Raw genomic sequence first — 14,251 nt, 5'->3', positions numbered from 1 at the left:
TGCCTTTTAATGATATTTATATTTGGATTTGAACTGAATGCTCAAATTGAATTCAGACATCTCACAGCAACCATACCAAACTCCCCTTTTAGCAGTTTCCAGAAAATAACAAAGGGAGCTTCACAACTTTTCAGACACTGTCTAAAACAAGGAACAAGCAAATACCCAATAGCTCTCCATGTTCTATGTTCTAAAAGTGATACCAGTTGTGCCTCCTGACAACTAATCAAAACCAAAAGCAAAAAAAAAAAGGCATAGAAAGGAAGGGTTTACCAAGCCAAAACAAGACCTGTCTTTGAATTAAAAATTACAGGCAACAGAAATATGACTTAATAAAACATATATCGTGAAACTTGGTCTCACAAAAATAGTACAGCCACCCAAGTTTTGGGATATTTTTGCCCCGTTCTTCAAGGTGCAATGACAAGAAGAGGCTGCATGAACAGCAAAGGACTTCAGATAAAGAGCTTAAAGCACAGTGTGTCTGGTGTGTGCATGAGTGGGAGAAAGGAATCTAGTTTTACCGTGTCTATACTAACTGGCTTCCCATCCTCTGCCAGTATCTCAGCTATGGTTCCTGATTGATCAGCCTGCCACAGGAAAATGAAAACGTAATTTAATTAATAAAAATCTCGCATTTCAGGCTATTTCAGTTTTGATTCTGGTAAAGCACCATGGTTAATAAAATTTCTTAGCTAAGACAATGGCAGAGGCCATAAAAGAGAAAAAAATACATGATCAATAAAGAAAAAATGGAAACTCACTTCAATTTCATTCATTAGTTTCATGGCCTCAACAATACAAACAACCTGGCCTTTCTGCACTTTATCTCCCACCTGAAGAGAGATGAGAGAATATCAGATAGGGAATGAAGGTTCACCTGAGATCTAACTTATCTAACTTATATCTAACTTATAATATATCTAACTTATCAAGGTTCACCTGAAGAGAGATGAGAGAATATCAGATAGGGACTCAGAATATATCTAACTTATCAAGTTTATATTAAATAGCCAAGGTTGAGTGAGCATGTGTCAATTCCCATCCCCTTAGATCTTATTTACTAACACAAACGCCTACCTTCACAAATGGAGGTTCACCTGGTCCAGGGGATTGATAAAAGGTTCCAGCCATGGGGCATTTCAGTGGTGGATGAGACGACTTGCTTGTCTGTGCAGGGGCAGGTAAGGCAGGTGTTGGCACTGAAGGAGCAGTGCTTGCAGGAGCAACAACCTGGGCTGGTGGTGGTTGGTATGGAAGCATGGAGTGGGGAAGTGGAGGTTGCATTGTGATAACAGAAGCTGTGGCTGGTGGCTGCGGCAAAGCTTCTTTTTTTCTTATTAGGAGCTCACAACCTAGTTGCTTCAGCTCCAGTTCCATGATATCTCTTGAATCCACCAGTCTACACACAGAAAAGAAATCAACTCCATAGAGGAAAATGGTGCACATCTGATAAGAATTTGTCACAAAGTAGAGAACACAGAAACATAACAAAAAGAGAGATACATACATACACACACACACGAGAGAGAGAGAGAGAGAGAGAGAGAGAGAAGACAGAGAAGATAGAGAGAGGGTCAACTCTATGGAGGGAATAGTGCACATCTTATAAGCATTTACTGATGAAGTGAATGAATAGATATGCATAATGGATAGATAGATGCATAGATATATAGAGAGATAGATAGGTCACTTTTACTCACTTGACAAGGTCTGATACTTGACTCATGAATGCCGAGATTGATGATGCATCTGGAATAGTGTTCTTTTGGCTAGAAATTTTCCTGGCAGACTCATATTTCCCTTCTGATGGCACAATTAGTTTGGTGCTTAGTGGCACTGAATTTGAAGATTTCTCAGCTTCAACCTTTAATTTAACAATAAAGTTAAATAGAAGCAAAGCGATATATCATTGAAACATAGAAATTCTAATTTATAGTGAACAGATTACCTCATTAAGCTGTGCATGAAGCTTCGGCAGTGCAGTTTCCTTCTGGTTAGGGCACTGCAAAAGACATCCATAGAACTCGACCATCAAAAATCCAATGAATTTTATGTAATATTTTTCTATTATATAAAAAAAAATTAATGGTATTCATGCAGATATCAATGAGATCAGCCAAAAACATTTCATATACTGAACAACAATTTTTTGATAGTGGAATACTGGCTATATCAAAGTTTAAAAAACTCGATGTGAGCAGGCATTTTCTTGACAGGACATAGCAATATAAGTTTGTAGCAGTAAAAAATGTTCTACCAAACAACCATGAACACTTTAATTTACAGTATTTCCCCTATATGTAAGGACTGAATTCCTCATATGACTACAAAGAGACAAAATTGAAAAATCTGTTACTGCCACAGAATGGCACATACACCATGCTAAATGTATACTCTTGTGTACACTACAGACCCTTGTTTGCATGAGTCCCTCATACAACATGTTTCAACCATGAGTACATACGCTTAGCTAAAGCTATTCATTTACAAGATTGTTAGGATTACCAGAGGCCCTGACTAGTGGGACAAATAATATGTCAAGCCACACTCAGCAGCATGGTATCCATGCATAAACCTCCAGAAAATAATGAAAAGTGAAAGACATCACATTAAAAAAGACAAGATTCCATCCATCTTTAAAATTTTCTCATGCATAAAACAGATTATATGGTGGGTGCCTTCAACCATAAAAATTTCTCATGTATAAAATGAATAACATGGAGTATGTCACTGATTACTTAAAAATCTCTCATGTATAGCATGTGTGCATGATAGGCCTAATCCCATGAGAATAGCCATACAATGGACACGGTGATTAGGGTCCCACTCCCACCAACCATAGGGCATTTCAGCCCTTAGGCCCTGTCTGCATTAGCTTTTTGGAAACCTTTTTATTTTATTATTTTTCTACAGATCGGAAAGCCAATGCTCATTTGTGTACAAACCTTTTTTAGCTTATTTGGGAAGTTGATTCATATTTTATGAAACTTTCCTGATGACTTTAGTTTTTGGTGGCTAAAGTCAAAAGAAAGGAAACATATCCCAAACCCGGCCTTGAAAGTTGAATACAAAAATAATAATAATAATAATAATAATAATAATAATAATAAAAGAAAAAAAAAGAAAAAAAGAACACACCGAGAGACACCAGATACATATGTAGAAATCGGTGAAACCCCAATCCATGTCCATGGATGATCATGTGATAGGCGACAATATATTTAATCTATCTTCCATAAAAATAAAAATAAAAAAACAAAAATAGCATATGAATAGCAGCATTTTCCTAGATGCCCTCCTCGTCTCACATCAAGGAATATTTCCCTTATATTAGTTTCCCAATTTTGCTTTTTCAGTTTAAATTCCAAAGAGATGACAAACAATTCCAAGAAAAAAGGAATTGAACAATTTCAAATGCTACCATTCCTTTTACACAGAAGATGAACGAGACAATTTTAGGTAATCTAAAAAAAATAAATCAAACATTAGCATCAAATCCAAAGCTCAAACCAAGCAATACCCACCAATATCCACAACTGAGCAAATTAGAGAACTAACCTGAAATCCAAAACGGGGAAAGGAGATCTGGGTATTGTTTTGAAGCTGCTTAGATGGATTTTGTTGAGCCCATGCAACGCCAGTAAATGAAGAGGAGAAAGATGAAGCCATTTTCAGAGACTAGCTCAAGGTGGGTTGTGATCCAAAATATATATATATATAACACAATGCGTGGATAGATTTGCGGGAGAAATGGGATTATGAGATCGCAAAAGGAGAAAAGAAGCAATTGGGTTTGAAAATGTTTAGGAATGAATAAAACGGATGAATGAATGAGGGTACGTGTGATTTTATTTTGCTTCCTACTCTCTTTCGATACCTCCAATGAAAGCTAAGCTACTACCATCCTTTTTTCTCAGCAGCCCCAGCAGCCCCAACGACGTCGTTTCGTACAGGACAGGCCACAGAGCGGTTTTCTCCACGTAGGGGGCCCTTCTGTATATTCTAAACGCCGTAGGGAGGGGCCCTCGCCCTTTCCCATACTCTAAACGTCGTCGTTTCATGCAAGAACACAGCACGGTAGCGGGGCTGACCAACCGTGAAGTTGTCTAGCTTTGCTTGGATGGAAGGCTCGGATGGTTCACACAAGGTCGTTTTAACGAAAGAGTCACCACGGCACCTCCTCACAGTCATACAAAAATAGGCATGATAATTGGCTGAAAGCAATCAAACTTACAAACGGCCTTTACAGGACAAATTACTCTTTAATTGATCCTGTTTTTACACTCTTGGAAGGCATCTCTCAAGGGTGTCATTCAATAAACTCAGCTCAGCTGTTGCATTTTCCCCACCACATGGGAATTTCAGGTGTAGAAAAGCTTTGCCTTTTCCATATGCTAAATTGTCCCCCTGTGGCAGCACTTGATGTGCTAAGGGATAACCATAAAATGCCTTTCTGTGTTCATTTTTATGGGAATTCAATTTAAAGGGCTCCAAGCTCGAACAGTTTGTTTATCTGTATGAAAATGAAACTGATACCCAAGGTGGGCCTGCAGGCAGTCGAACCACTCACTAATGCAACCAAAAAGGTCCACCCATAATGTGAAGGAGACCGGCAGCTTAAAAGGAACAACATAAATGCATTGTCAAGTTGTTGAAGACAGCTTATTTATTTCCGACCGAATTGTGGGGTATTACAGAAACAAAAGCATGGAAAATAATCAACAAAAATACCGGCCCTTAATGGCTCTGCAAGGATATTGGTAATGTAAAATTAGACAGTTTATCAAACCATCTGTGGGGGTGAGACTGATGGAATACTGAAGAAATGTGAAAATAATCTAGTAACGGAGCCAGTAGGTCCTGCGTCTGAACCAGTTGTAGTCAGGTAAACCTTGGATAGGCCCCATTGCTGCAATTGCAACATCCTGTGAAAACCAAACAAAGATCAAATAGGGTCTATAAAAGAACATATTTTGTTGAAGTGGCAAGACTACGGAGAAGTTTTGATCATGAAAAATTTAAATAATCAGGAACAGAAAATGTGTACACGAGAAAAGAAAAATTAGTTTTACCTAATCAAAATTTTTAAACCATGTATCTCTAATTTTATTCTTCTTTTATAATAAAGAATGAAGAACTTAAAAATGCATTCATTATATTTTGTTTTCTACCATATTTTCCATGTCAAACCAAGCGAGATAATTTTAAGTTTCTCAACATTTTACCTCTCCCTAGTACATTCCATGATAAAAAAGCGATTTTTTTTTTTTTTGTCTAATAGCATCTGAAGTAGCAGTCTGTATCAATAAAGGTTACAGTCTTTTACCCTGTCAAATATAAACCGATTTGCAACACGTTTGACAGTACTTGCATCAACAGCATCAATCCTAGCAAATAATTCAGCAAATGGGATTCTCCGGCCGTATGTAAGCAGCTACAGGCAAGAAGAAAAGTTACCTCACATGAATAATGGTTAACGATAATAGGAGTATTATAATCCAGGATCCAGACTGGTATTTTGACAAATGATAGGAACTCAGCCAGCAACCCTGTGTGACTACATGTATGATACAATTATGTCTGTTATTTGTGGATTCTAGCAAGGTAGTTGCATGAAACAAAGAGGAGAGATCAGGCACCTTTGATTTAAACATTGTGAAAACACAGCACAAATGATTTGAGACTTAAGCAAGCAATTTCAATAAAATATGGTTAGAAGAATAGCATCAGCTCAACTACCTGTCATTTGTGAAAAAAAATCTAAATAGGTGCTAGTACAACAAATCAATTAAATGTTATTGAGACAAAAGGAGAGAGCCTGTCCATAAAAGAGAGTGAGAAAGAAATGATTTCTCTAGTTTTCTACTTTTACTACCTTTTTTTATTTTTTGGCCAGCTATTTTGCCCAATGCATTCTATAATCTAATAGAACTCATTATTAATGTGGAGCATTTAATGGATAACTTATTAATTGAACGAATCAAAAGAGCAAGAAGCATCAGCCCACAATGAGATTCCAATTAAGCTGTCTTTTTCCTTAACTAATATTGCTTTAACTTGGAAGGAAAATAGTACCTGGCGGCCTATATCTTCAGCTACAGGACTGGTTCCATCAATGTGAAGCAGCAGAGAAGATTTCAACTGCAATAAAGTCCCCAATAAGTAATTGCATACAAACAGCAAGTTAGATGAACAGCATACACAAAGGAGAAATATGAGATTCTTTCTTATATGTTAGATGAAATTAACAAAATAGTAATATACAATGTTTTTAGAACCAGACCGGTCATTGAACCGGAAAAGTTATTGGTTCATGGTTCACTAGTTGGACCGATGGTTGAACCGTGGTCAAACCGATAATGTCATAAATATATAATTTATATATTATATAAAATAAAAAATATTTATAAGAAATTTAAAATATATAAAATTAAAATTTTTCATATTATTTTATTTTTATATTTGATATGTCAAATTAAATTATAAAGATAAATATAAATATATTAATATTTTAAATTTTATTAAATGTAATATATATAATTATAGACCTCAAAAATTATTTCAAGCCCATTTTTAATTGTGGTTTTTAATACTTTTTATTTTTCTTTTTTTTTGGGCCTTTTCTTTGGTGTAACATCCAAACTCATTCCTTTATATCCATTTTTAGGCTTCATCCTAACCGTTCATTAAAAAATAAGCCCTAATTGCCACCCTCATTTCCCCTTTTTCCCTTCTCATTCTTTTCTTTCTTCTTTCTTTCCTCACCACGCCTGCTGCAACTTGTCATCATCGACCCCCACTGCTGCCACTCTCATTGACCATCATCGGCGATGCAACTGCGGGCACTACTTCGGCCAACACCCCCCTTCTTCCTTCTCATCTCATCATCTCTCTCTTATAGCTCACAATCTCTCTCTTTTACTACCCATTTTCTCTCACATCCCACCTAGCCTCACCACGCCAGTGGACGTCGGCCAGTCACCGGCATCGCCCTTCCAGTGGATTCGAGGTGGAGGCCGCTGGAGACTTAGAGGCTAATGAGCAAAGGGGTTGTTTTGAACGGAAAAAAGGGGGTCATTCAACCATTCGGTTCTTGAAAAACCATCCAGTTCACCCTATTTATCGGTCTAACCGTTAGTTCAGACGGTTTGTGACCAGTTCAACAGCTAAACGGTTTACAGGAAGGGACTAAACCGGGAAGGCCACCGGTCAGTGGTCGGACAGGTTGGACTGGCTGATCCGGTCCGGTTTTTAAAACGTTGGTAATATATCACATAATGGGTATGGAGAAATTATAGAACACACTATAAAGGAAGTACAGATGATTAGGAATATTGAAATAGGCCTCCCAGAAACAAGCTCACCCTTGCACATATAACAACACTAGAACCTTAAGGGGCCATCTATTATGGTCCTCCACTTGCTAAACTGAGACAAAACTGAGAACCACTGTCATACTGGAACAAAACTGAGAACCAAGAATAAGTAAATAGTTAATATCAGCAAAAAGCAGGAGCATTAATAACTACCTGATTACGAGCACGAGTAACGTCAGCTTCTGAAACTCGATAACATAGCTTGCTTATTTCATACATAATTGCATAGGCCAAATCGTCCAAGCAATCCGGCTGAAATCAAGAGAATGTAACAGGAATTAAAGAACTCAACTCAAGACATCAGAGCAGAATGACAGAACATTTCATGATGAGAATACAATTGCTGAAAAACATCAAACAGACTAGCAAATAGGAGTTTCCAATTGAAATACTGAGCTTGACAAACAAAATACTTCACCACATCTCTAAAATCTGTAATTCATGAGACTATTTTAACATAAACTAAGATCTAAACGCATCCAGATCAAACAAAGTGAAATAATTTTTACATCTGCAGGCAGGTCATAGCAAGTTGAGCTATTGTCAAGGTAAAATCACCATTGTAATTTCTCCAAGTGCATTTTTTAACTTTTCTCTAAATTCTGCTCCAATTTTGCCAGATAAGAATTCATACTTCCAATACCCATGTCATCATTCTCCCTTTGCATCGCTATTAGTTGTGTGGCAGCAAAATCCATAGCTAATGGTGTTGTGAATCCATTTGTGCTAAACGCACCACTCACAAAATACATGAGCAAAAGCACACTGGATATGAACATAAAAGTATATACAACAACAATATCCTCAGTAAATTGGTAAGCTTACACACTATACAAAATTCAAAGTTGAAAGATAAAACGACCCAATGATAGACAATGACTAGCTTCACAAGATTATAGTAAACTGTTGAGGGAGATGTAAGTGCAGCCACCATAGGTAACAATGGAAGCTTCCACAATGATGTTTTCTGTCAGGCAGGCAGATGGTGTTCAACTTGGGTGAACATTTGAACCCAGGTCCTTGGCAGAAGCTTAAATAGACTTCACCTACTAAGCTGTCCAGCATCTTTTTCTACCTTGACATTATAGGGGTACTGCATGTGTATGAGTAGTCTATAAGTTGCATTAGCAAAACTGAGGATGAGAGGACACCCATAGACATAGGAAGTCGTATTATTCCCTGTTTCAGCTAAACCAAGAAGGAGAACAAGGGCCTCCAGGAAGGGAAAAGGGAAGGTCATGGGAAAAAATGAATGTAGAATTAGCATTCCTGCTTCAGATAGCACGAAGAAATACAACGGAAGCATGAGACAACGAATTAGGGCCATGTACCAATCATAAATTCAAAATGGGCCCTTAATGTTTGGTTCCAGAAATGTTGGAACCAAAAGAGGAGAAAAGTCCAAACCTTACTATATTGTATATAAGCAGATTTTTAAAGGCATTCTTCAGGCGTGCTTTGGGGGGCTAGGCAGCTGCAAAATGCATCGAGGCACATGAAAAAAAAATGTCAACCCAAAAGGCATACGCATTAGGGTTTAAGGCATAGATGAGGCGTGCCTGAATCACGCTTTTCACACCTTGAGGGTTGAGGCATAAGCGTCCACAGAGTTGCTGATGTACCCAAAAAAAAAAAAAAAAAAAGAAATAGGTCAAGAATAGAGGAAAATCCTCGGTTTGTTTTCACTCTAATTGTGGTAGCCATCTTTCCATTTCCCAACGGTTGCAGGATTCTCCCATTGCTTCTCTCTCATTTCTCTGCCTCAGCCCTCTCATTTTCTTTCACTGTTTCGGTTTCTCCCACAGTTTCTTCTCTTGTTTCTCTTGTTTTGTGTAATTTTCCCCTTTGATTTGTGTGGAGAGTCAACCGACCATAACACCATCACATGCCCCTTTGATGCACCTAAATCATTATTTCCTATTTTGTATGGTTGAATTTCCATTTTTTCCCTTTTTGTATAATTAAATTTGTTGGAAGTAAAATTTTTTACTTTCCATTAAATCATTATCAAATTTACAAGGATGTTACAATGGAAATAGAAATACATGTCACATACTCTTTAAATTATTATTATTTTTCCTCATTTTACAGTATATTATTTTCTAGATGTCAATTATATAATTTAATTATTATTTTTTTCAAATTGATAAAATTATGTAATTCAATTATTTCTTTTTTCAAGTAGCAAAAATTTTATTCAATCCAATTATTATTACTTTTTCATTTGTGCTATGGAATTATTAATATGGTTTTCCATGACAAATGAATTAATTATGAAATTTATCATTTATTTGATTTTATTTTATATGCTTCAAATTATTTTAGATGTTGATTAACTATGAAAATTAGATTATTACAAGGCTTGCGCCTCAACACCTCGTGGCTCATGCCTCACCTCTTGGGCACTAAAACATTTCACCCTATACTTTTGTCTTTGAAAACTTTGCATACGAGGCAAAGTATAAATATATCAAAGAAACCAAAGACCATTTTGTTACTGGTCAATATACGACAATATATTTTGTAAGTCTATATATATTGTATTCACTTTTTTTTCTGTATCAATAAAAAATTTAAGTTTTTCCCCAACCCATTTTCATGCTATCACAGCTACCTTTGATCCTAAAGGTCTATCATTCATTTTTTTCGCATCTTCTCTCTTCCAAAGCTATTTTGTGTAATTATGTTGGGACTTATCGGAGAACAAATGTCTAGAAACAATTCTGAACTACCTCAATAGTTGATTCAACAATTTGTTTGCGAACCCCCATCATTTTGGATGACAACCCACAAGCTGAAAGGTTAGAATGATTTAAGATGGTCCTGATCCATGAAGATGTTTGTTAATGAGAAAGGGAAGTTTGGATATTTCACAGGTTCCAGAAAGCTAACCAAACAAGAGGATGAGATGGCCTTTCACAAATGGGAAGCAGAGAACTTCATGATTGTGAGATGGGAAATTCCACTTAGATATTTGTGATTAGAACTTGAATTCAAGAGATGAAACAGGGGAGCTAAAGTGTGACTAAATATTACAATGCATTAAGGGGCCTTGGCAAGAACTAGACGAGTACTATCATGCTGAATTGAAGTGCACCAATGATAGTGCTCAATACAACAGGATTCTTGAAAAAGAGAGGGTTTTTGAGTTCCAAACAGACCTGGACTCAGATTTAGATGAAGGCAAGGAGAAAGTTATTGGCAAGGAACCTCTTTCTTCTATCCATGAAGCGTTGTGAGCCAATATATGCACTCATCGAGTGAAGAACACATGGAGGCAGTATACAAGATCCTAAAAGTGCTTAAAAAGGACACTAAGGAGAGGATTGCTATTCGAAAGAAGTGAACAATTACTAGTAGAAGCCTTCATGAACACTAAGTGAGCAGGGGTTCCATAAATGACAAGCAATCAACCTCAGGTTTTTGCATTTTTGTTTGGGGAAACCTTGTGACTGGGAGAAGTAAGTGATTGTTGCTAGAAGTAGTGCAGAAGTTGAGTTCAAAGCTATGGCACACGGGATGTGTGAGCTTCTTTGGCTAAAAAAACTCCTAGAGGAGTTAAATATATGAATAGAGACTCTTATCAGATTGTACTGTGACAACAAGATAGCAATAAACATAGCTCATAATCCAATACAACACGATAGTACAAAACATGTAGAGATTAATCAACACTTCGTAAAGGAAAAGTTGGAAAATGTACAAATTTGCATGCCTTTCATTCCAACAAAAGAATTGGCTAACATATTCACCAACAAACCCCACCTAAACCAGCATTTGAGTCTTTAACTAACAAGTTGGGTTTGATTGATATCTTTGAACCAACTTGAAAGGGAGTGTAGAAATGTACAAATGTTTAAGGAGGTATTTTCTAGGAGAATCAGTTGTGTTAAGTCTGATTGGCAGGCCTACAAATTAGGGAAAGCTATCTCCTATTTTAAATTAATTTTCTATTTAAATTACAATAACAATATAACCAATTATAGTCCAATACATATGTAAAGTTTAGATAATATGTATAAGTTGGATTCATTTTTTTCATATCAATAAAAATTAAATTTTCCCCAACCTGTTTTCAATTCATTAGTCTCATTAGAACAACAAACAGGAAAGAAAAAATAAGAAACAAATGGAAGAATGACAGAGATTAAGAATGTCATCAAGTAACTTGATGCAGTACTTGAAACATTAAAACATTAAATATTTTTTATGTAGGATAACCCTAGAGTGGTTTATCTACAATCAAATAAGGTCACTAATGCTTCAGTCTTTTAGGATTTGACAAGAAGAACAAGAAACTAAAATTATCAGTGGAGAAAAAAAAAAAAGTAAATGTGAGAAAAGAAAAAAAAGATAGGAACTAAGACCCTTCTAGGAGTCATATCTAGAAGAAAAATAAATACTAGGCTCTAACCATTTGAAATTTCAAAGCATGCAGAAAATTTGGTTTTATTCAATTAATGCAATTAACTTTATTTTTAAACTTTAAAAAACCTTAAAACTCAATAAAAAAAATAGAGAAAGAAACTTAACCTCTCTTATTTCTTTCTTAAAACTCCTAAATCTTCCAAATAATGGAACTAAAAAGAAAAAAGAAACTTTCCTTTTAGAATTTAAAACTTAAATTATGCATACTTCTCATAATAAGAATTTGTAGTAAAAAAGACCTTCAAGATTCCAAAAAGGATGCAAATGGAAAATTTAGAACAAAGATTATTGCTTAATTTATATATATATATATATATATAAGGGGATAGGAAGAAAGATTAGAGACCAAAACTTGTTCTAAGGAGAAATTTCCAATTAAAAATTTCACAAATTTAAAATAAGAGTAAATACCAACTGCCTAATAATTAAGACTCTAAAGAACCTAAATCAGCATAATCATATTTTTCTTCCTTTTTTTGGAATAAAACTTGGAGACTCATCCCCATCATATGAATCATCTTTAGTATGAGTCTGGATGACTCCTCTTTTGTTTGCTATCTGTGGAGAGTAAAGGAATTATAGGCAACACATTTTTCATAAAGATAATGGAATTAGATTAAAGCAGCACCAAAGGCAGCAAAAAATCCATCTAGAAAGAAAGGTAATACTTGGGACTAATAAAATACTGCAGTGACCTTACCTTAGCAATAGCATAAACGCCAAAGAGGCCAGTGTCTTTATAGTTGGTATTGAAAGCCATCATGCTTTCAGCTATTTCATTAATTCCAACCCTCTGTGCAAGCTCAGAGCTGTTCAAAGATTGTCAAAACTAATGAATGGAGGTGCTTATAGGAGAAATTTGTCATGAAAAATATTCAGGTTAAGCATTAAGGCTATGACAAAGCTCACCCCATGTGCTTTCCACCTCCCGCATTTTTATTCCATGAACCCAGCATTGACTGCATGACCATCAAAGCAATGGAATCTGGATCTGTCCATGATGCTCCATTGAAAGCAACCGCAAATTGTGCCAGAGGAATATCATCATCAATCATCCTAACCTGGCATTTTTATAACAAGTATGAAAAGTAAGTTTGTAGGATGGAAGGATTCTGCATAAAAAGAGGTCAAAGTTCTCAAATGACATATCCACACCTCAGAACCAGTAAAAATTGCAGGCTGTTCCACAACTAATTGAGAAGCTGTGGTTGGATCTGTTGACAACTTTGTAAATAGTTTCTTGACTTGCTCAACAATATCCTCATGCTTAACAGCTCCAGAAGCAGCAATTACCTAATATAGAGGTCCCAAAGAAAACATGATCTAAACTTCCACAAGCAAGGAACATCCATGAATAATAAACCATAAAATATAATGGAATTGAATGTGTCATTTAACTCAAGTTAGTACCATTCTGGGAGCTGTGTAGTGAGTTGATATGTAGTTCTGTAGATGAGCTTTGGTGATTGTTTTAATATTCTGAGCAGGTCCAAGAATAGTTCTGCCCAAGGGAGTGTACTGGAATGCAGTTGCATGCAAATGATCAAAAATAACTTCCTCAGTTTGTCCCTCCACCTACAGTAGATGAGGAAAAGTATACAAGTTAGTTGGGCATATCGGATACTGGAGAATAGTTAAGGAACCTGCAATTCCATGTGCAGTTATAGATTTGTAAAACTATATTCCTTTTAGTACACCAACTCAACCAAATGATGGTACATGACATGTAGGGCAATCATCTAAAGTAATTAAAGAAAATTCTGTGTACTTATTAACTAAATCTAAGGGAATATGATTTCTGCAAAATGAATGTTTTGGAAGAAAATAAACATATTAATGTTAACCAAAACATAAACACAGTTTATAAATGAAAAACTCTTTTTTTTATAAGTAAAAGACAAAAGTATTATATATCAAACAACTCTTGATATATCAAATACAACTTTCAAGAAAAACTCGTGAGCACCACTGCATCAAACAACTCTCCATTGTGATGCTTAATAACTTCTGCTTATCAAGAAAGATGCAAGTTCCTGGAGAATAAGCAATACATTAAAAATCCCCAGTTCAGAAAACAAATTAAGAAACACACATAGTGAAACAAGTGATGGAACTCACTTCTTCCTCCACAAATTACACCTCTAACACATAATATCAATCTGATTACCATGATACCACTCTGAGACAGGGTCAGCATAATCAATTCACATACAATGTCAAAAGTAAAATTAAGCAAACAGAAATCTTGACAAAATTCACCATATCACCACATGTTTGACTGGACATTATGATTTCTGTAATTGCAAGAAAATAGTAATCATGAGTACCACTTTGAAAAGTTAAAAGGGGGAAATCAATATTTGTCATCTTTGGTGATAACCTGGATTGTTAGATGTATATGTCATACAAAATAAAATGGTGTCATTCAATACACAAGACAACCA

At 35.7% G+C, this 14,251-nt stretch overlaps 2 protein-coding genes across 2 annotated transcripts in view; both read right to left on the bottom strand.

The window, feature by feature from the left end:
• LOC100254365 (biotin carboxyl carrier protein of acetyl-CoA carboxylase 2, chloroplastic) lies at positions 1–3,965 on the bottom strand. Its single transcript, XM_002284338.4, has 7 exons — positions 3,562–3,965; positions 1,952–2,005; positions 1,704–1,867; positions 1,081–1,402; positions 765–836; positions 525–590; positions 1–434 (listed from the first exon to the last, which is right to left on the bottom strand). Exons 1-7 carry the CDS (start codon positions 3,670–3,672, stop codon positions 411–413), a joined length of 813 nt encoding a protein of 270 aa, XP_002284374.1. The 5' UTR covers positions 3,673–3,965; the 3' UTR covers positions 1–410.
• Positions 3,966–4,651: 686 nt separating this feature from the next.
• LOC100259477 (probable mitochondrial-processing peptidase subunit beta, mitochondrial) overlaps positions 4,652–14,251 on the bottom strand; it is a 10,649-nt gene continuing 1,049 nt past the window's right edge. Inside the window, exons 2-9 of the mRNA XM_002284334.4 lie at positions 13,218–13,382; positions 12,963–13,100; positions 12,717–12,868; positions 12,508–12,616; positions 7,533–7,631; positions 6,079–6,144; positions 5,330–5,437; positions 4,652–4,928 (exon numbers count right to left, since the gene is read on the bottom strand). Coding sequence (XP_002284370.1) covers positions 4,842–4,928; positions 5,330–5,437; positions 6,079–6,144; positions 7,533–7,631; positions 12,508–12,616; positions 12,717–12,868; positions 12,963–13,100; positions 13,218–13,382 — 924 coding nt within the window. The 3' untranslated portion in view covers positions 4,652–4,841. The remainder of the gene's footprint in view (positions 4,929–5,329; positions 5,438–6,078; positions 6,145–7,532; positions 7,632–12,507; positions 12,617–12,716; positions 12,869–12,962; positions 13,101–13,217; positions 13,383–14,251) is intronic.

This window comes from Vitis vinifera, chromosome 14, assembly GCF_030704535.1.
Source record: "Vitis vinifera cultivar Pinot Noir 40024 chromosome 14, ASM3070453v1".
Lineage (NCBI taxonomy): Eukaryota > Viridiplantae > Streptophyta > Magnoliopsida > Vitales > Vitaceae > Vitis > Vitis vinifera.
Note: the sequence above shows the minus strand (reverse complement) of the source record. Positions and strands in the feature narration are given on the sequence as shown.